This window comes from Amphibalanus amphitrite, unplaced genomic scaffold (genome assembly GCF_019059575.1).
Source record: "Amphibalanus amphitrite isolate SeventyFive unplaced genomic scaffold, NRLGWU_Aamphi_draft 001325F_arrow, whole genome shotgun sequence".
NCBI lineage: Eukaryota > Metazoa > Arthropoda > Thecostraca > Balanomorpha > Balanidae > Amphibalanus > Amphibalanus amphitrite.
This window is the reverse complement of record NW_024882818.1, coordinates 98,644-120,260: the sequence shown is the minus strand read 5'-3', so window position 1 is coordinate 120,260 and position 21,617 is coordinate 98,644. Positions and strand designations below refer to the sequence as shown.

Below are 21,617 nucleotides of genomic sequence, written 5' to 3'. Positions count from 1 at the left end.
CTGACCTGAAAATGACCTTTGTAAAAATTGTAGACCTTGTCCGTGCGTATCCGATGCCGTTTACTGCTTGTCGCTATCTTGCTTCGTTCTCGAGATCTCAGGGGGGGGCGGTCATCCGCCCCCCCCCGTCGGTACGAAGTTGGCGCAGACCCCCGTCGGTGCGCGGGTTAACCCGGCAGTTGCTGGGGTATTTCGCCACCCACCGTTTGCTGGGGGGGGGGCGTTAAACGCCCCCAGCCGATAACTCGAGAACCAATAGGCGCAGCGAAACGCACGAGGCGGCAAACGAAAGAACGCGACGAGACGCTTCAGATGAGTACTTTAAAGTTGAATTTTGAGGTCACAGGTCGGGTCAAGGTCAGGTCAAACACCTGAAATCGGGCTTTCAGTAGCATTGACTTCAGGACTTCGCAATGGGCGCCTCTCGTCATAAACTCTGTCAAAACGGTGCACAATCCATCATATAAGGCCTACAAGAGTGTCAGCTCCATGTAGGGGTTAGTCAAGCATAGGTCAGGGTCAAGGTCAGGTCAACCGGGTAGGCACATATCCCCAAAAATCAAAACTGATATTCGCAGCCTGTGACACATGTTTTATGGGTAATTTGGGGCGTAGAACACGATGGTGACATTCATTTTATCATATGTGTACGTGTTTGGCTCAAAAAGTTCAATTTAAGAAATTCATGTATCATGGTCGTGAAGTAGTCAAGAGAAATTGCCAAGATTCAGTTCAAGATTTTGGAAAATGCGGAACGATAATCAATAATCGAAGATAGCCATTTGATTGTTCATAGTATTGGCAGTCTAATGGCGTTTACGGCATGTCTGTATGTCTATTCTGTGATTTTATATGATTTTTTGAACATATGCCGTTTTTGGTCGAAAACTCAGAAATCATGACGTCACTTGAACCTCGATATCTCAAAAATTTTCCGACCGATTTTTTTGAAACTTTGTACCAATAAACATAAATCAATTCCCTACAGGTACCCAAAATTTGGCGCGCCTGCGGCGCGCCGTTTTTATGCTATGGCCCGGCGAAAAAAGTGGGGGCGTTTAACGCCCCCCCCCAGCAACTCGCGGGTTAAGATGTGCTAGCGGGGACACGGGCACGCCCTCATGGTTTGTGGAATGAAGCTAGGACGGTTGCAGTATGCACCAGGTCATATTTTACGTCTTACGTAATGTCGGGGAATGATGATGATTTCAGACTCCCGGGCTCAGACATGAGACGAGGGTTTCTGTATTTGGTGCAGAGGAATAAGGTCGGGGTCGTAAACAAATGATTAAATGAGGAATTCATTAACGAGGAGACTCATGACTTAGGCATTTCGCTGGGTGGTGAGAAGTTCAGCTTAGGCTGTTATGATTATTTGCGTTCATTAGCGAATCGTTTTCTTTTCTTTCTCTCGCAACAGGGATTACTTTTTAATTCATCACTGCTTCCGAAGCACAACAGCCTATTTACATATGTATATATATATGTATATTGTATATTGTATTGTATATATATATTGTATATTGATATGTATATTGCACAAAAGTTGCGAAACGGTTCCCCTGAAAGGAATATACAGAGTGCTGGCATTTCTGATGCTCAGATTACAGGTTATTTTCTGCTATTTATGCGAAAACTTTGAACTATTAAGCCATCAACATTAGCTTTCAGCTCAACTTATAACAAAAATCACACAGTTCGCCGAAACTGTTGCCCTTAACAAACCAGTCATGAGAGCAGCGTGAAATATGTGCCCATAACGACTGCCGCTAAAGGGCCGAGTCTGATCGGTCGGCTCGGTCACGGCCCCGGTCCCATGTCACGGAGCGGTGGACAGTCTAAGTCGGCCGACCCCTCGTGATCCGACCATCTCAATAACCCCGGCTCGGTCCGTCATCAATTGAACGCCAATCCCGGGACAGAGCCAATATCGTCCGTCAGATCAGATGGGAAATCAGCGCAGTCCATTCTCCGTAAATCTCCACTGCCACGGTTTGATCGAGGGCCGTTTTCAGGTGCTGATAATGATGTGATGTGGTTGGATATGCCGTCGCCGCCGCTACTACTGTAAATGGTGTGCTCTTGAGGCTCACGTGGCGGTAATCACTATTGGACGATGGAGTATTACCTGGTACGCGAGCGTGAATTACTCAATCTGTGCCGAGTTGATTCGGGAACGCTATGAGCCAATCTCATTTGATGAACCGATGGTAGGCTGCTGAAGGTGTTTTTAACATTTGGGTGGCTTTTTTATGGGCCACAAATCTTATTTTCGAACCGTGGTATGTAATGAAATGAGCTACCTTGTGATGCATCTGAATAAAGCTAATGTCTCGCAGTCTGAAGACATTTTTCGTTTTTTTTATTATATTGGTCACATTTAGTATTTACCGTGTCCATGTAAGAGCATGCAATAAGCACATGTCCAATGTCATTTCCACCGAAGGTATTCAGGCTCGTACACGATCCAATTTTCGATGTCGTCAGCGCGATGTCCGTGACATTGTCACGCCGGTGTCGCCGCCTGTCGCGTGTGTGTCGCGTACGACGGTAATCGGACGAGATGTCCGGGTGGTGAGTCGGACTTCCGGGTGTCACTGAGACTGTCGGAGGGTGTTTAACTGCAGAGTGCAGACGAGTTGTTAGGCGCCTCGCCATTGCTGGAGAAACTCATACGGATCTTACGCAGAAGGTTTCTCAGTTTGAACAGGGGAACTCTTTCTGGCAACTTATCTCCACTTCACACGCTATGCGCCGGAACCTAAAACTGAAACACTTCAAAGAATGTTGACTCCAAGGCCTCTCGGGGATAGACAGTTGATCTTCATGCATCTCTATTCATCTTGACAGCAAGTTATTAACTTGCCGATACCGCGCTTATTCAATTTCCTGAATCTGTTTTCAATGCAGTTCCTGTTATACCGTTTTACCCACGGTAATAGCTGGCTTGAGGCGCGTTTGACCCGTCCAAAACACCCCTCGCAGTGCGGTATTATTCGGTAGCTGCTGCTGACTGCTGCTCTGTGCAGCTGCTCCGGGCCGTAAACTGACGGCTGGGCGCGGGCGGTGTGACCTCCACTGAATTACCGCGTCAGCCTGTCAACGGCAGACCGGCCGGCAGACTGGCCGACAGACTGGCCGACAGACTGGCCGACAGACTGGCCGACAGACTGGCCCGCAGAGTGCAAACTGGCAGCGGCAGACTGGCCGTCAGGCTGGCAGCGGCAGACTGCTTGGCAGACTAGCCCGCAGAGTGCAGACTGGCCCGTAGAGTGCAGACTAGGCGGCAAGTTGGCCGGCAGAGTGGTCTGTCGCTGTGACCAGTCTGTTCCGTCTGGCAGGTCCGAGACGCTGGCTGATGTGACCCAGCCGGACCTGGCAGGTGGGGGAGGGGAGGGGGCGACGCCACACAACGCTTTCCGGCGCTCTGCCGCGAGGAAACGTCTCATCCAGCCTCCGGCGTGCGCCTCTTGCTGACTGATGCGTAGTTGGCTAACGTCAGCCTCTTCTGTGTAATTGAATTTTGTCCAGCGTCGCTTCTGAGAAGTGTTCGATCTCGTTCTCTGGGGATTCAGTTTCTGATGCTAAAACGGCGCTCAGACCCTGAGCTAGTGGGATCTTCTGTCATATTTTCGTCAGAACCAAGGAAGACTTATTGTAGAGTGTCTGCCTTTTTTGGTGACTGTAATTATGGCGCTGTCAATACTTAATTGTCGCATCTAGCAACAGTCCTAGAGAGCATGCTAAATGCTGGTGACTTTCTGATGCCAGGTAGTCTGAAGAGCATAAAACCAAAAGCCTCGCCCCCTAACTGACTTGTCTCAGAGCCTTCTAAAAACACTAGACACTCGTACCAAACTGTGCCGCTGAACGAGTTCTCCATTTGGCCGCTTCATGATCAACATCAACTGACAGGAGCTGTCGTCGAGGGCCATCCGAGTCTGACACTTCGGACGTGTAATTGTTTGTTCTGGCGAGGACTGCAGCTAATAGAAGAGTTCGTTGCTGCGCTGTGTTGAGCGAAAGCAGTTACAGTTGAAGCTGAGATGCTGGATCTGTTCGTTTGTTGGAATTCAACTGGCAGCTACTTTCGATCAGTGTGTTGTATCTAAAGTGGATGACGTAGGAGCGGTCTCTCTCTCTCTCTCTCTCTCTCTCTCTCTCTCTCTCTCTCTCTCTCTCTCTCTCTCTCTCTCTCTCTCTCTCTCTCTCTCTCTCTCTCTCTCTCCCTCGCTAATCTCACCCGTTATCTCCCTCACACGCGGCTCCAGTGAGTCGGCCGCGCCGAGTCCTCAGACGAAGTCCCTGCCCCGGAGAACTTTGACACCGTCCCGTCCGTCCAGATAAGAGGCCCGAGATCGGTCGGCGGCGGCAGGAGCGGCCAACTTGGCCCGTCCATCAATCTCTGTGGTCGTCCGGGCGCGCGGGTGCCGCCGAATTGTGGTGACACGGGGGTTTGAGCGGCGCTAGAGCCCCGCTGATTAGTGTCAGGGGTGTCCGCCGCGGCGGCGCCCCGGCTCAGAAGTTGTCCCGTGTCCGCCCATGCGTCAGCGCTGTCTCGCGGACTGTCAACTGGAGCCGGAACTCCTGAGATGACGCGTGATAATCTACTAACTCGGCCCGGCCGGCCGCCGAGCGCAATACAAATGGCCCAGATACGGCGTTAGTCAGCTTTCAGATGAACTTAATCAACAGTTTATCAACTGTCGGCCACGGGTCGGGCGATTGCCAATCATTTCCAAAAGTCATTCGGCGCCGGCGGTCAATCAATATTAAGCTCCGAGTTATTGAACTGTCGGGCGCGGCCAGTGAACAGTCAAATGGTGGCGGCGCGGTTTGCAACTGTGAGATTTCCGCCAGTCGTGAACGGGGTCGTCAATTTAGGCAATGTAATCGGGATGTATCCAACGGGATGATCACTGAGATTGGGGCGATGAACCAATGTAGAAACCCGGCGCCAAGTTTGTCTCTTACTGTGTGGATCGTTCGCCACTTTTGTCTCGTCTGTACTGCGCCATTCTCTGGTCTATCATTCCTAACCGCTCTGCCTTTCTCATCTATGCTAACTGCACCATGTCTCCCTCGTGTTTTCTAACCGCCCCATGTCAGTCTCGTTCTGTGTCTTGTCTGCCTCGTGTTTTCTTACCGCGTCGTGTCTGTCTCGTCTGTACAAACTGCCGCTCGGCGCCGGGGCCATGGAGACTGCCGTTGCCGACTCCATTTGGAATGCATTGGATTTGTCTGTCGGCCGGTAATCGGATGCAAACAGCCCTCTGTCGGGTCTGATGCCGCGCGATACGCCGACTGCAGCGCTACGCCCCATGAATCCACAACCACGCTCCGCGTGCCGAGCCGCACCGAGTCGTGTCGGCCGGCTGGGCCCCGAGGCCGACTCTCGTGGGTGAGCTGGTGGACCGGCTGGGGATGTGTCTTAGTCCGCCGCCGCCGCCGCCGCCGCTGGCACGTTGTTAGCTTGGTTAGCGCTCTGGTTCGTCAGTTAGCTCACAAGTTCCGATGTCGCCATCGTTTCGTCGACTCGCCGCTCTGCTCGGCTGGACTCGGCAAGTTTGTATTTGGCTTCGTTTGTCGTTTCCACGAGCAGTCGCCGCTAACTTTCTGCGGGCCCCGTTGGTCGCACCGATTCTGCCTTTAAACACGACCTGTTTTGGCTCAATCGGTGCGGCTCATTCGCCCCTGCCGCGCCACTCTCGCCGCCGGCGACGTGCGACGTTAACGACGCAGCCTCATCAGCCGTTGATGTGGTACAATTACGGCGTGCGCGCGGCGCGGACGGTAGTGTTGGGCCGGCACCGACGGCCTGAGACCGGGGCGCGGACAGCTTACCCAGCTAATCACTCCATGCATATTGCATACGGAGGGCCTGCCGGCCAAGTGGCGCTGAAGCGACGCGGAAGGAAGCTGCCTCTCCAGATGCCGACGCCGCTGGTGGTATACACAAGTGGATGCCGGGAGAATGCCGAGGCCGCTGATTTTGGGAGACTGTCCACGCACCGGTCGGAAACAGACGCTTTCGGGGCATTTGAATAGCAGTAACATGCAAAACTCGATTTCCTAACTGATTGGATTTTACCCTGTGAACGAGGCTGAGTTATGTTCGTGTTGCTTATTTATGTTCCGTCTCAGTGCTTCATTCCTTTCGTCTTGTCGATGTCCTCAAAAGAACCGCCTACATTTGCAGAATACTGAATACATGAGCTATGCGCTTTTACGACTCGCCCTCTCTTCCAGCTGTTGAATTTATTTCCCCTGGTTATCACCGCAGCCCTACGGGCGCAGGACGGTCCTCTGCGACCGCCGGCGGACGGCAGCCATCACTGTCCTCCACTCCTGTGGGCCCGGTCGGCGCTAACTTGACGAGAAGTTAGTGTGCGGCGCCAGACGAGCACCGCTTTTGTCCCGCAGTGCGAAGCTGGTCCGTCGTGGGCCGGGGTGTGCTAGGCTGTGTCTCAGTGGGTTTGATGAAAGATGTGTGAACTCTTGTCCAGTTTGATCGGTTAGTTCAGTATTTTCTGTTCTCGTCTGCTGGCTGTAAGGGGTGCGGCTGTATGATTTTTATCAAACTTGAGTCCGGGGACTAATGACAAAATGGCCTGTGTCTCGGATATTGGGTTGAATCTAATCACTAAGCTCGTTACCTACTTGTTGCCCACTTTTAATTCTCATTTTGAACTTTTGGCGGTCTTCCTTTGAATCTTAGGAACTGAAGTTCTTATCCAAACGATAACTTTTGAAGCTATTTGACATTCTGAAGCACATTGGTTTTATTGATTTTATCCTTCTTATGACCATTTAAACGATTTTTAATAGAAAGATGCGTTTGCGAGAAGAAAATAAACTGATAAAACTACGAGTTCGACTGCAGTACTCGGTGATTTTTTGTCTTCTCTTCTGAGGCGACTCGTCTGGCGCCGCTGCGGTCGACAAACAAAGCATCCATCACCGTTCGTTCCCCGCGGATGTGACCGCCGTATCGAGCGGTGGTCCGGCGGAACGACCGGGCAGACGACTGGTGGGACGATGTCATCCCCAGCAGTCCCTCCTCAGAGCCCTCCACCCACCCCAGTAGCGCCATCGGTCACGGCTTTCAGTCACCCCTGACCGCGACAGCCCCTAGTTTGGCCTCTTCCTGCTTTCTGCGCTCCCCTTGCCGATCGACGCCCTCTTCCGGCCAACATCCTTCCTGCCTCTCTTTCCCTCTCCATTCGCTTTCTGTTTCTAGGATCCTCCGCCCTCGCCCCTCTGTCTCTCAGACCCTCCTTCCTCTGTCTTTCGGAGCCCTCCTTCCTCTGTCTTTCGGAGCCCTCCTTCCTCTGTCTCTGGTATTCTCCTCCCTCTTTCCCTCACACCGAGTGTGTGTATGGGTGTCGGTGATATGGCATTGAGCGCGGACTGGCATTGTGTCGTCGCCCCGCCCCCGCAACAGGCGATGGGTGATGCGATGACAGGGAAACCTCGTCACTGGTGGGCTCTCGTGTGTGACTGTTGTGGTGATTACTGGCGGGTGTGATAGTTTTAGTGGGGGTGATGTTCGATGACTGGGCTTTGGACGCAGGCAACACTGGAAAGTGTGATAGTGCTATTTCACATGGTGAATGAAAGGAGAGATCCAGAGCTAGTTTCGGGCCTTTTCTGTCTCCCGTTTCTCAGTTTCGGTCTCGAAAGTCCTCCGTGCCCTGCTGGATCAAAGAGATGTCACACCTGTGAAGCAGGCCTTCGTAGCCGCTGTCATACAAAAAATGTTGTATATAAAATCACATGTAACCTGTGTGATGAGAAACCCGCTGTGTACATAGGTGAATCAAAAAGGAGAGTCCGCGAAAGATTTAATGAGCATCTACGGGATGCTAAAAACAAGACCAAAAACACCCCTCTCGGAGACCATGTCAACCTCAACCACCCATCATGTAGTATATCGTCATCCTCATTCAAAATTAGCATAGAGAGAGTATGTAAAGATGTGGCTGATCTGAAAATAGCAGAATCTGTTGAAATAAGAAACCAAAAACCATGCCTAAACACACAAACCTCATCCTGGCCCCTTCTCCATCCCCCTCCCTACACTCCCACATAGGCAATGTTCTATGCTTGGCCTTCCGTCCTCTTTTTTGTCAGCATGTCTCTATTGGTTTATTTGTCTCACCTGAAGTACTTGTACTTGTTAGGTGCGTCTTTCATCGCCATTTGTACTAATTTGATTTAGGGTAGACGCAGTTGACAGCGTCCCCCCCCCCCACTCGTACACCACCTCAGCGAGCTCTACACTGGTGTCATGTTTACTCTGCTGTGTGTATGTATTAGTTGTACGCACCTGAAACATGTGTAATTAAGTGTATGAATGCATCTTATCCTGTCAATCACTCTGCATAGGTTATGCATTTTCGCGAGTTTGGCGTGCTGCACAAATAACATATGCCTGTGTTACTTTTAGGTATTGTGTAGCATTGACAATATTTATCCAATTATTATTCAGTGATATTGTATTCATTGTATTGTACGCTGTTAAAATTTATTATAGGTATGACCTGACTGTAATTTGTTAGCCAGAGATCTCACAAAAATGTTGCACGCTATTTTGAAAGGATTTGAATTTGCTCGTCGACAATTCTGAAAATGTACATTCTGAAGACGACGCAAGTCGAAATATATCATAATACTTTTTGGACTTATTTTAATATCATTTCATTGTATCATGAGCATAAGGTCATTTTCTACCATCATAATATTCATAATTATGCTCAAACTAGCCATAGCTCACCTCCAAAGAAATATGACAGCTAAATCAAGGAATCTGGATGACTTATTCGGGTATCAATTTTTTTTTTTACTAATTTTGGCAATTTCGGTCGTGGGTTTTATTTGTTTTCCTTGGGTGTCTATCCCTGATGGGGTCCGGCATAGATTGGCCTTGTCGCTGCCCATTTTTTTCGAAAACAGGTTTTGAGATGGTCCTGTCTCGCTGGATGATGCTGACCGCAGTGACCAGACTCAGCTGAATATCATTGGAATTCAGTCGGCGAGACAAGCACCGCATCCCGCATTAATGAGTTTCATGGAAGCGCTGACTTTTGCCAGGCTACAAAGAGACTGCTGGGCTTGTATTCATGCTAAGACACACATTCAAATGGCTGCTTCTGCCGGACGGCAGAGCACAAACCGTCGGAACGTGGTCTTGTTACGGTCGGGGACATGCATACAAATTGGTGTCGTTTGGAAAAGGACCGTTATGAAAGCTTAACCAAGGCCAGTCGGGTGTAGTGTTGCAATGCCGATCAGACTTAATAATGTTCTGGAATATGTTATGTTGATGATGGCTCACCGAGCGTTTCAACACCATTCCAGAGCCTTGAACAAGTACCATTTTTTGGTTCATCACTAGACCACATATTATCTCCCCTAACCGCCAACAACATTCTTCCCGAATTGGGGCCACTTTCTCCCCGAACTTCCACCTTCCCGACCAGTCTAAACCCCAACTAAACCATTGATCGCTGCTTGCCGGCGGATTTCTGGGTGGGGCGCTGCCTTCCTCGAACTCTGTAGCGGGGCGAGAGCCCCCTGAATGCTGCATGTCGCTCGCCCGACCGGCGCGGCGTGCAGGTCTGGCGCGAGCGGGGATGAACTGCGGCACCCAGCGGTCCCTGAGTCGGACCGGGGTGGGGAGGGAGGAGAGGAAGATGTTTGATGGCCGAGCTGAAATGGTCGCCGCGGTGACAATGCTCCGGAGAAACGAGTGACATTTGTAACTCCCGGCCCCAACCGCCGTGAGGTTGTGGAGCCGAGTTGTTTGTGACGCCGGGTGGCTTTGTTAGATGTTGAGTGGCTGTTTTAGTGCTCTCTGCGATGAGCCGTTACCTTTTATCGGCATCATTTGGCCGTAAGGTTGCTGGCATGCGAACCAAAAGAGTTCCCCCACCACCCAATCATCAAGACACGCCTATCGGCCGTAAATTCGCCCTGTGAGGCTGTTTATTAGGGATAACCGGCAAACATCCCAAACTTTCTGCAATCGCTGCGCAAGTTGTCGGGGCTTAGCTCGCCGGACTGCGATTCCCTCCAGCCTCTGGGGCTGGCGTTATCCGTCCGAGAGCCACTGGAGGCAGATAAGACCACGCCTTTCGGTAATGACTCTGACGACTATCGGCTGCCTCGGTCGGCCGCGGGTGCCGCGGGCGCCGCAGATTACGGCGGTTCGGGTTAGCCCGGTGGCTCCTCGGGGTGGTAGGGTGATTTTGCACGCCGCTCCGGCAGCCCCCGGGGATGAGATAGCGGCGGGAGGCTGCAGAGCAGGTTGGGGAGGGAAGGGTGATTGGGTGGTTCGGGTTTCGAGCGGTAAGTGCCGTCTGGCGATACAGTAGCGATACAGAAGCGGTGTGGTAATGTTGCAGCATGTAGCGATGTGGTATCAGTAAGCGGTGATTAAGTGGCGGTGCAGTAGCGGTGTGGCAGTGGTGCGATAACTTTAAAAGGACGATGATGAATCCGTGACTATTTGGTTTCCAGTTGGTGGGGTGCGTCTATTTTACGACGGAAGCTCGTTAGCATATAAATTGATGGAGTTGTTCAAACTCGGTTTGGAAACTTTCGAACTGTGATCAATAGTTGACAATTCGAAGCATCAACCAAGCATCGGCTCATGGTTGAGCGGTTTTGAAGGGCATCGCAGGAGGTCTTTACTTTTTGTCTTTCCGTTTTTTGATCTGCCCCCCCCCCCCCCCGCCGCCGGTTAGCGTGTTCGATGCTACCGACGCCGGCGTCGCTGCCGTTCATGACAACAGCCACCAGCCGCACCCTTTTCTTCTTTTGTTGGGCGCCTCGTCGCCGTCTGTCCGCGCCGTATTAGTGCTGAGCGATGGCGGCGGCGTCTATTTACCCTGTCACCGCGCTGGCCTGACACGGCTCTGAGACGGCCTCTGCAGACCGGAGGTCCTCATGGGGTGGCCTCTGGGGTCGTATTGTCATTGCTGACTGCGGTCGTCCTCAGCCTAGGTAGTGTAGTGGCTGACCGGTCAACGAACGACCCTGACCCATCGACCGACTGACCCACGGACCCACCGACCGTGACCTACCCACCGTGACTTACCCACCGACCCACCGAACCACCGACCGACCAACCCACCGACCGGACGACCGACCGACTGACCGACCTACCGACCCACCAACCCACCGACCCATCAACCGTGACCTACCCACTGGTGCCGGTCGCCGAGGACGCGGCTGACGCGTCGATTGCACCACTTTGCCGCTGACGGCGCGGCCAATGACGATCTGATGGCGGCTGATGACGCTCCGGTGACGGATGATGACGTTCTGATGACGGATGATGACGGCCGGTGACGGCGGCGCCAATGGTGACTAATGACGGTCCGGCGGTGACGGCGGTGGCAGGGATGGTATTACCGTCACGGGATAGAGGGTGGCGATTGTTTGTTTATCGTCACCTCTCTTGAGGACTTACGTGTTGAGTGATATTCGGTCGTCGCAGCTATTCCTATGTCGTCGCGTTGTGTCATTGTTTGATGGACCCTCTGACCTATCTGTAAACGGCACCCAGTCACGGTTTTATTCCAGAGGAACGGACGCTTGCATGTATTGTTTTTGGTGTGTAGCACTACTGTTCTGAATGAAATGAGGCGTCCACACAATCTGTCCCTGTCACCTGTCAGTCTGACTGATAGTGGTCTGTCTTACCCTATCTGACTGTGACAGGACAGTATCCGTCTGACTGACTCACTGTCACATGTCTTCTCATTTATCCTGTCCGCAGATTCGCACTGTCTCCTAGCTATTTCTGTGAAACGCTGTGACTGTGTTTCCTGTCCTATCGAAGTCGCGCGGGACTGGTAACGTTTGCTTTTTCCTATGTTCTGTCTGTTCATTTATTCTATCGGCGCCTGTGTCTGGCGTTATTTCTCGTCCAGTCCACATGACTGGAAATACCTGCCTCTTTGTGCTTATGCATTTAATTTAAACTTGTGTCTAAGACTCGCCGGTGACTGACTGTATTTCCCATCTGTCCCACAGGATTCTATCGAGGCGGCTCACCTCGTGCAACTATTTGACCCAGTCACCTCACCTCGCTGTTACGCCCTCATCGCTACAAAACGGAGCGGCGCGGTGGACGAGAAGAGTCACGGGAAGGGTGGGAAAGAACCCACAGCGGTCAGTGCTGACTCAACGGTGGGCTGTAGCGACTCAGCGGATAGTGCTGAACCCACGACAGTGACTGTGGAGGCGAGGACGGCGCAAACGTGACGAATCCAGACTCTAGCGACTCTCTTAGACTTCTACACTTTAACGCAGTTCAGTTCTCCTGCGCCGGTAAAGGCTCGACCACTATGTAGTCTCAATCTTTTAGCTCGTACTTGTGTTTTCCGATTTAGACATTCGCCATTTGGTGATTACTTTAAACTATGTTGACCTTTGCGATTCTGATCGATATTGACCACTCGCTGCTCTTTCTTTATTGCCAATATTTGAAGTGCTCTCTATTTTCGTCTTGATCTTTATTGAACCACTCGAACCCGTTCTGACCTTCGATAGCCTCTTCTGATCCCTCACACTGCCCTCTGCTCTATCTGCTAACCTCTGGCCTCTGCTATGCTCCGATCACCTCGATCCGTCGGGGGTTCTTGCTCTCTATTTCCATGAGCGGGTCACTGCACTATATGGAGCGGTCGGCCATTGGTCGCGTCATCATCAGTCATATCCCTCCTCTCCTCCCATTTTCGGCGGCCCTGTGGCTATAGGAACCACTCTCAGGCCTTGTGATGGAGGATGACGTCATACATTAGCACGTGTTAACATCTCGTCGCCGTCTGCCACTCGGTAAAAACTGTCCGTCATAGTCCTCGCTAATGCGCCGATGAGCATTCGACATCTCGCGCTGATAATGTCTGTTGTTGCTGCGTCCTTTCATATGGTGACGTCACTGAATGACGTTTTGTCCAGACCTTCAGGCACCGTGAAGGGCACTCTGTGATGATTAGGCCGCGCTGTTAGGCCCCACCGGATCGCAGACCGTTTTTGTTTCATGCCGGCGGGATGCGTTATTACGAGAGGTTTTTATACTGAGGCGAAACGCAATACATCATCTTCTTGTGGTTATGTTCGTTTGTCATTTGTTACCGTGAATTAAAGGGATGTCTGCCGACTGCTTTTTGTCCCGCTTCGTTTGGGAGAGAGGCTGTTCCGACATTGTGATGCTACAGGCGCCCATGAGAGAGAGGATAACTTACTGTGTGATTAGCTCGAGGCAAGGTTGATCCATACTATAGCTTAGATTAGAAGAAACTGATGCACTGTATAGTGTGCAGTTTCTTGTCGGCGAGCTGGTTCCACTTCCTATTGCACCCTCGTAAATCTTCCTCTGATTTCGCTACATAATTTGATGATTGGTCCATCCTAGTCATTCTATTTCACTCACAAGAACTTCACAAATTTACATCTGGGCGCCGTCTGCCACTCGGTAAAAACCGTCCATCAGCCGTCCTCGCTAACGTGCCGATGAGCATTCGACATCTCGCGCTGATAATGCCTGTTGTTGCTGCGCTCTTTCAGCGCTCCCGTTCCGTCGTTCGTCAATGGGCGCTGCCTGAAAGCCTGCCTTAGGACGGCCAATAGTTACCTCTCCTGTGTGGGCGACGAGATAATTCGGGCGCCGTCGCGTTTGCCGTGAACAAACACAGTTGGCTTAAAAGGAGAGCCTGACGAGAGGTTGGTTTTGAACCTGAGACTTTCAGTCTGGGAGCCGTTAAGGGGCGACCAAGCAGCGTCGCTCTGACCAAGCCAGTGGCTAGTATCGATCGTCTGTTGTCTAGGTGGCACTAGTGAATCTCTATTCCCTTTTATATAACACCCTATATATCCATCTAAGCCCAGTAACAGTCAGTAACAACAACACATGTCCTACCTTCTACGTAGTGCTGGCATCGCAGTACGATGTATAGACACATTTATTGAGACATTTCGGATGAGTTACAAAGCGCCACAGCCAGGTCCGCCGCCGCGGCGCCGCTCTCCACAGCTGGAGACCACGCCACGCCACGCCCGCACACAGACACACAAACAGGCGCCCCTGCCGGCGTCGCTCAGCGCTCAGGACGGACACCGACCGACGGCCGGCCGCGCTGCGCCGCGCGCGACAAATCAACAACTTGAGCAGTAACAATAGCACACAATAAAAAGCGGCAGCGGCGGCGCGACGGCCCGCCGAGCTTCTATGAATCCACGGGATTTCACACAACTCGACAGTAGTCCTCTGGAATCCTCTCAAAAGTCAACGGGAGTCCGGTCAAACTACCAGAGTCCGTTGGCGTCTATTGGCATCGATGAGATTCCAGATTCCGCTGTGTGGAATCGTGTGCGACTGGTGTCAGTTTCCTCAAACAGGCAAGTTCAACTCCGGATTCCTCCAGCTCTGGACTCCGTGGTGGAACACTAGCTGAACCATCGAGTCTGCTAGAGCAGCCAGTGCTTCAAGAAATACCGAATTATTAGTTGCACCTGGTAGCGAGACACGACTCACGACACCGTTACTGGAGTTGAACGGAGGCCGGCAGCCAGAAAAATTCCAAAGGATCCGCTGGAATCCAGCAGTAGAGTCCAGTTTAGCTTGCTGGAGTTAAGTAGAGGTCGGTGGAGTCCTCAAAGTCCAGCAGAGAGCAGCAGTCCGCCAGATTCCACTAGAGTCCAGTCCAATAGAGTTCGCTGGAGTTCGGTAGGTCTCTGTTCAGTTCGCTAGGAAATAGCAGAGAGCAGTGGTCCACAGTTCAAACAACAAAGTCATAGTTCACCAGAGTTCAGCAGAGTCCAACGAGTCCACGGAGTCCGACTCCGACTCCAACACGGAAGCAGTGGGCGTCCAAACCGCCGTTTGATCTCAAATCACTATCAATTTGCATACACTTTCCTTACATCACTCGCTCACCCATCAGTACATCACCCGCTTTATCAGGACAGTCTCACCGCGACCCCAACCCACACCAGAGCCACCCACGTGACCTGGGGCACCGCCAGTGCCGCCACACCACTAAATGTCACGTGACTGGGCCGACTGACGTCCAGAGGTCGGGTCAGCTGGTCTGCCCCCAGGGCGTTCACCACCAGCACTGTAACCGGTCCGGCGAGCTCGGGTCTCAGGGCCGCTATCTGCAGTCTCCACTCGAAGCAGCTGTTCTGGGCGCCGTCAGTGTAGTTGTCGGCGGTGGCCAGGTCGGAGCGGTGACCGGGCCGGACGGCCAGCTGTCCGACGGCCCACAGCAGGGAGGTGGGTGGCGGGTCGGAGCAGAACGAGGCCACCAGGGAGGCCGGCTGGCCCAGCACCGCCTCCCCCAGTACGGTGATGTTGGTCACCATCGGACGGCCTGTGAGAGAAGAGAGGGGGGAGAGGGTCAGAGGGAGGGTGACAGGGGCTAACTTGGGGGAAAATAGACGGGTTTACATAGGGTTTGTTGCAAGCTTATATCTCCGTCCGTGATGTTGCAAAAGATGCCATGGCATCTTTTGCAACATTGGCATCTTTTATGCCATGGCATCTTTTATCACCATTGCAATGGTGCTGAACAATTTACAAAATGATCCCCTCTAAATATTTGAAGACCACTGCATCGAAATTATCGCCAAATTAACGAGCTAGAGCCTCGTCAAATATGATATGTAAACCGGGTTAACGTGTCAGAGAGAGTTGTCGGCTGCTTGAAGGGGTTGAGTTAACATCGCAACATCAGGTGACGGAGTTGGCTATAACATCGGGGGGGGGGGGGGTGACTGCCAGCGAAGTCATGCCATGGGTTCTTAGTCCGAGGCTTTTATTTCGTCAGTATGTGAATAAATATTACGTAAATTAAAACAGAGTCGAAGGACTCGGGTTTAGCGGCAACTAGATCACATTGAGGACGGCCAGAACTCATTTAACACGACCAAACCACTTCGGCAAACGTTCTTGCGACAATAAACCCCCATAATAAGTCTGGTACTCTGCCCATGACTAGCTAAATTGGCACTGAACTTTCGAAAAACGACCCAATTAGCCGAGGCATTTTTGTTGGATCAGCGTTATTGGTGCTTGTTCGCACCTGCCGTTTAATATATCCCCGCGGTGTGATCCAATTCCAAGTTGGGTCCGGTGCCGATGGCTTTGGCGACAGCCTAATTGAGCCCAGTAAAGCCGGCTCTATAGGCGGGCAGGTGACCAATATTGGTCCGCCTTTTAGCACGAGGTGGAACTATCGGCGACTTCCCGAGCGAGGCAGCGAAATAATCCTGGAGGATGAGTCTGCACTCGCACAAATACCGTAAAATGCATTGATTGTCGTTCCGTCCTAGGTGCCATCTTTCCGCCGCGCGTTGCCATCAAACCGCCCTCTCATTGCTTATTGAACCATCCCCCCACTATTGCGAATTTCTGGACCAGCAGCAGAGTTTTCCATTGTGCAGCGGTCGTATTTATGGTTCCAATCAGTAGTCCAAGTGCCCGCCCGCGACTCATCAATAGCTCTGCAGTCGATGGTCGCGGCTGTCCCATTCCGACAGCGGATAAGGAAACCCACACTGTCGTTTATAACAATAGACACAGTGTAACATAGGACCCGAGTTCAGTTACCGACAAGTGGCGATGAGCGATATGTGGTGCTGAGCAGTTACGCAAACATAGATCGGCGCTATTTGTATGACATATTCGTCACTGTTTGACACTAGACAAACACATCTGTATACCCTGTGGGTACTCAGCACAGCTTCGGGTTACATGATTCCCCTATACCATCACCGTTCGGTAATTTATTAGTCGGCCTGCGGGTGCTGAGTTCGATTTGTGTAAACGCCGTGTCACTTGCGGCGATTAATCGTTCGCTGTGTTGACAGGGAAGCAAACACTTGGTCGAACACTATGTGCATCCGTGCCGATTGGCGGTAAGGACAAACATGTTCGGTTGTAAGTGCGCAGCGAGAAGAGTGATGACGGGTTGCTATGGTAACCACAGCACGGAGTGTGCCAGAGGAGATTAAGTTTCTGCTAAAATTGTTTCTGAATCTTGTGACGCTTTTACGTTTGACCTTACTTGGACAATTTAGTTGAGTGGTTGTAAAAATGACGGATCGGCGACAGAGATGTCAACGCTCCGTAAAATAAAATGCAATGAATTGTGCGGTTTGGCGAACTAGAGCGTGAGAACTAGCGTCAGTACATCAGCAGTGATTATAATTAAACACTCTGTATCAGTTTGGCACATCTATTCATTACGAGTTTGCCCAAAATGCTGGATTAAATGGGGGAATTTGCAATCTGCTAAGAAGTTTGCTCCGACCGACCTGTTACGCAGGCAACTCGTACTCTCAAATAGGTTGAGAATGTCCGTTCCCGGAGCTCTCAAGCTGCAAAAGCTATCTCGCAAGGTTCGTCCCGGCGAAACCTTCTCATTGACAACAGCTGTAGGCAGCGTAAAGCCCATGACTCGCTTGGTGCGGCCATTCAGAACCGGGAAGTGTTTGTTGGTAAAGCGGGGCGGAACCGCCCGCTCTGGGGGCGGAACTGCCTGTCTGTGGTAACGGCACCCTCCCCCCTTCCGTCACCCCTCCCCCGCGCTCAGCGACCGTGACGTGACGCCACATCACGTCATTCGCGCCGCTCTGCCGACAAACACAAACAAACAAACCGTGTGGGGCGGCACGCATCTGCATACAAAAACACCCTCCGAGCCGCCGCCCCCAGTCCGCCCGGCCTAGTTACTGGGCAGCCCTAGTTACTGAGCATCCCAGTCAGCTGGTGAGAGCCAGACGAGCTGAGACCCGGAGCTGCAGCCGAGAGCAGCTAAATCACAGCGGTCCGGACGGTGTATCCGTGTCCGCGGCTGATGTAGGCGCTCGGACGCTGATTTAGGCGGTTGGACGCCGCTCTGGAAGGGAGAGGCGGCGCCGCCGAGACGGTCCCTGGCACGCCTCAAAGGAGCGCCAGGCGGCAATCAGGCGGCTCATTCAGAGGGTGAGCTACGACCGGTGGGACGGGCTGAGAGAGCTGGGCGCTAGCCAGGCTGGGGAACGCGCACTGAGTGGCTACACGAGGCCGTCTCAGACGGGGCCACGTGCGGACGTGTCGTCAAGAGGGTTAAATCGGTCCTCGCGGTGCTGGTCCGTCCAGCGGCGACGGATCGCCATGGTAACGAGCGTTGTAGAGGCCAGAATCCTTCCCGTTGGCGGCGGTATGCCGTTTGGGAGGCGCCGGTATTACAGACGCAGCACTCGTCTCTGTCATTTTTCTTCAATCAGCCCAATGAGCCCGATCGTGTCGAGAGATCAAAGGAGATCTGTCCGCGGCCATTTCGCTGGGTGGGTTTTGGTCGGCGAACGTGGCTGGCCCCGTATTGCTGCGCTGACCAGTCTCGCTGACCGATAGCGGTCGGTCTCTGAAGCCACAGCGATCTCCGTGGTCGAAGGTAGAGAGTCTTGATCTCCTCTACCCTTTCTCACGAACCATAGCGGGTCGGTGAGACCTCCAACCGCTCTTACGGAGAGGCACTGTCAGACTTGCATCGCATCTCTGAAGGAGAGGGAGGATTTCTCGCTGCATACTGAGTTAAAATGTTCTTCCGAATATTTACGGGTGTTCTGTCGCAAAATAATCGTGTCAGCATGAAATACTACCCTAGCTGGGACACAGCAAAGAGTGTACCAAACAACCGTATATCATTTTTTTTCAAGCCGCAGTATATCATACCAAGCGACACATATTCCTTTCCTTTCGCACCTTTTCATAAACAAGCTCTACCGTTCTCATCTCGATATCAACTCCCCTGCCGGCCGGTTGAGCCAGCTGACTCCGTTTTATGAGGCCTGCGGACCTGAATACGTCGTTACATGAACAGAACGGGCTCGGCGGCGCCGAACCACCCTATCGACTGGCCGCGTGGCATCCTGTCCCTCTGAGAACCGTCTCTGTAGCTCAGAGAACGGCTCCGTCACCGTGAGTCGTGTTCGATAACGACCGACTGTACTGCGGCCGACAGTCACTCTGGTGCGATATGCTCTCGTAACGCGCTGCTATGACGCGATAAATGTTGACAGCTATTATGAATATGGAGAACCGAAAGTGACTACCAGTTATGCTTCCTGTCAGGTAAGATATTGAGCATTACGGCGGGTGAGTAAATAAACCCTGATTTATTCCTTGAACTAAATTAGGTTTAGTCGATGCTAATTATTGCTCCCTCGTAACTGAGCTATGCCACTCCAAACATGCCTTACAGGAACGTTTCGTGCCATCCAACAGCTTCCGAGTCCTCGCAATGATCTTGAAGGATAAACCTAATATGTGAGATGATGTTTTTCGTACTCCAGCGTAGATGGGTAGCCATACGGCTTCCACGGTTGACAGTGATGGCATCAGTAATCTTTTGCATCTTTAAATCAACATTTTACAACATAAAACAACATTTTTGTCATCTTTAAAAACAACACCTAAGGATAAACCTAATATTTACCTCTCCCTTCCTCGGCCAGTAACAGCCGATGACCAGAAATATCCCAATGTATGCGCTGCCTCCGATCAGTTCTTTGTCCGTATTCACCGATTGGGATGCCCTGCCATGACCGATCCTGGCCGGTCGCCATAGGCCAGGGTAGGCGGGGGCGGCACTTTTTCACGGCTGGCGGACCAGTATCCGGCTATTACCGCCCCACCCCCGTCCAGCCCTCCGGCCCCTCCCCGTGCCCCCATATCCCCAACGGCGCGCAGAGGGCACCAGCCAGCAGCTGTGCGAAATGGCCGGGACATCGGAAAGGCTCACTAGGAAGTAGCACCAATACCAGGAACAGGACTGAGACGATTTTAAATCAGAGGAGATTTGAGATGGCACGACAAACACACAAAAAGCAATCCGTTAAATCGTGCTTATTTGAAATCGGTACAGAAAATGGTACCTACTGGATTTAACTTACTTCGAAAAGCTGATTTCTAAAAACGATCGTTTTGATGATGAAATAGTCGAGCACATTAGTTGTCTAGATAGTTATGCAATGCAGAGAAGAACGCTTACCTGTGACTTTGACGAAGAAGCTGCGCGCCCTGGCTCTCTGTTTGGTCTCGACTTCAGAGATGGGTGGCATCTGGCAGGTGTAGATGCCCGTGTCGCCGTACAGGGCGCCGTCCAGGTGCATCCTGGTGGAGAAAAACAACACAGAAATGTCACAGGGGCTCTGCAAAACTCCAATGGATCCTCTACTGCACAAACGGATGGCAGTATCGTTATAGGAGGACGCTCAGTCTGATTTATATTCATGTGTTTATGTCTCAGACGGCAGACCATAATGGATTCCTACCGGAGATCGACACAATCGCTCCTTTCTGCTTTTCCGGACATTTAACCCTCGCCCGTAAACGGCGATCTGCCACCTTCGCCCATGCAGGGGGGGGGGGGTTGGTGCGACCCCCCCCCCTTGGCGTTTGAAAACGGAGCGTCGTAGAGCTTAGCGGAAAAGACCAACGGATTGCTCTCGCCGAGATCTCGCGATTGGTGGTATATTTTTTGGTCCTAGGTCAACATTTGACCTACTTTTGACCGGTCAAAGGTCAAATTTTCGGAAAAATAGACTTTTTCAACTTTCGGCGGCGATTGCGGCAAAACGGTGGGAGATATCGACTTGAAACCTTCACTATAGTGTTCCTTGATCAATTCTCTATCGTTTGGTATGTATTTCGTTTCCCTAGCTCTAAAAATGGCGCGTTGGGAGCGCCGGAAGTCGGCAAGGTCACAGTCGGCGGCAGAAATTCGAAAAATCAAAATTTAAATTTATGAAATCTGATTGTATTTTTGGATTTGGGAGGTCCATTTGCTCCCTATAGAAGCTAATATTGCTGCATATTCCCATTGAGGTGACAAGAATTAGCAAAATAGTGGTTCGGGCGCTTTTCAAAAATAGTACCGGACGCTGTTCCTCTTGTGACGTCATAGCTCCGTGACCTGACCTGACCCGGTCAAGTTTCTTATACCATATGATAGCCAATACTTGCCCCAACATGCATGGGAAGTTTCATCACGATCCATCAACCGATCTCCGTACCACCGGCAGGAAACCTCGGGCGTTGGCACTCAGTTTGTGAAAATCCGGCCGGAGGCTGTTCCCTTTGTGACGTCATAACTCCGTGACCTGACATGACCCGGTCAAACTTTTTTTATCAAAAGATGCGCAAGGTTTGCCCCATAAGGTACCCAAAATTTGGCGGCGCTGCGCGCCGCCGTTTTTGCACTATTTCCGAAAAACCTCAGGGGGGGGTTGCACCAACCCCCCCCCCCTACATGGGCGAGGGTTAATCGATTTGGAATGGGCCGTGGGCCGCGCTCCTGCAGTATTATCGAAATGGGTATAATGCTTAGCCTTGTGGGTAGCGAGCCTCTTCGATGACTGCTTTCGCAGCATAGTTCCACAAAGGGTTTGAACAATATTGAGTGAGTGCCTGTGCGTGATTTGGGATATGAACGAAGCAATAGATAAAAGCTTCTTTTAGATCTGATGAGAGGGGAATTTCAGAAAAATCGCAGGAAAATTATGCTGTCAAAAACAGACGAGCACAAAAGCTATCTTTGGAAGCGTGGGCTGCCGAAGCA

At 51.7% G+C, this 21,617-nt stretch overlaps 2 protein-coding genes across 2 annotated transcripts in view; one reads left to right on the top strand and one right to left on the bottom strand.

Moving 5' to 3' along the window:
- Positions 1-13,168, top strand: part of LOC122372169 (methyltransferase-like protein 25) — a 32,944-nt gene extending 19,776 nt beyond the window's left edge. Inside the window, exon 7 of the mRNA XM_043349061.1 lies at positions 12,043-13,168. Coding sequence (XP_043204996.1) covers positions 12,043-12,273 — 231 coding nt within the window. The 3' untranslated portion in view covers positions 12,274-13,168. The remainder of the gene's footprint in view (positions 1-12,042) is intronic.
- Positions 13,169-13,958: 790 nt separating this feature from the next.
- The window catches only part of LOC122372171 (kin of IRRE-like protein 3), a 45,979-nt gene continuing 38,320 nt past the window's right edge, over positions 13,959-21,617 (bottom strand). Inside the window, exons 7-8 of the mRNA XM_043349065.1 lie at positions 20,049-20,170; positions 13,959-15,383 (exon numbers count right to left, since the gene is read on the bottom strand). Coding sequence (XP_043205000.1) covers positions 14,971-15,383; positions 20,049-20,170 — 535 coding nt within the window. The 3' untranslated portion in view covers positions 13,959-14,970. The remainder of the gene's footprint in view (positions 15,384-20,048; positions 20,171-21,617) is intronic.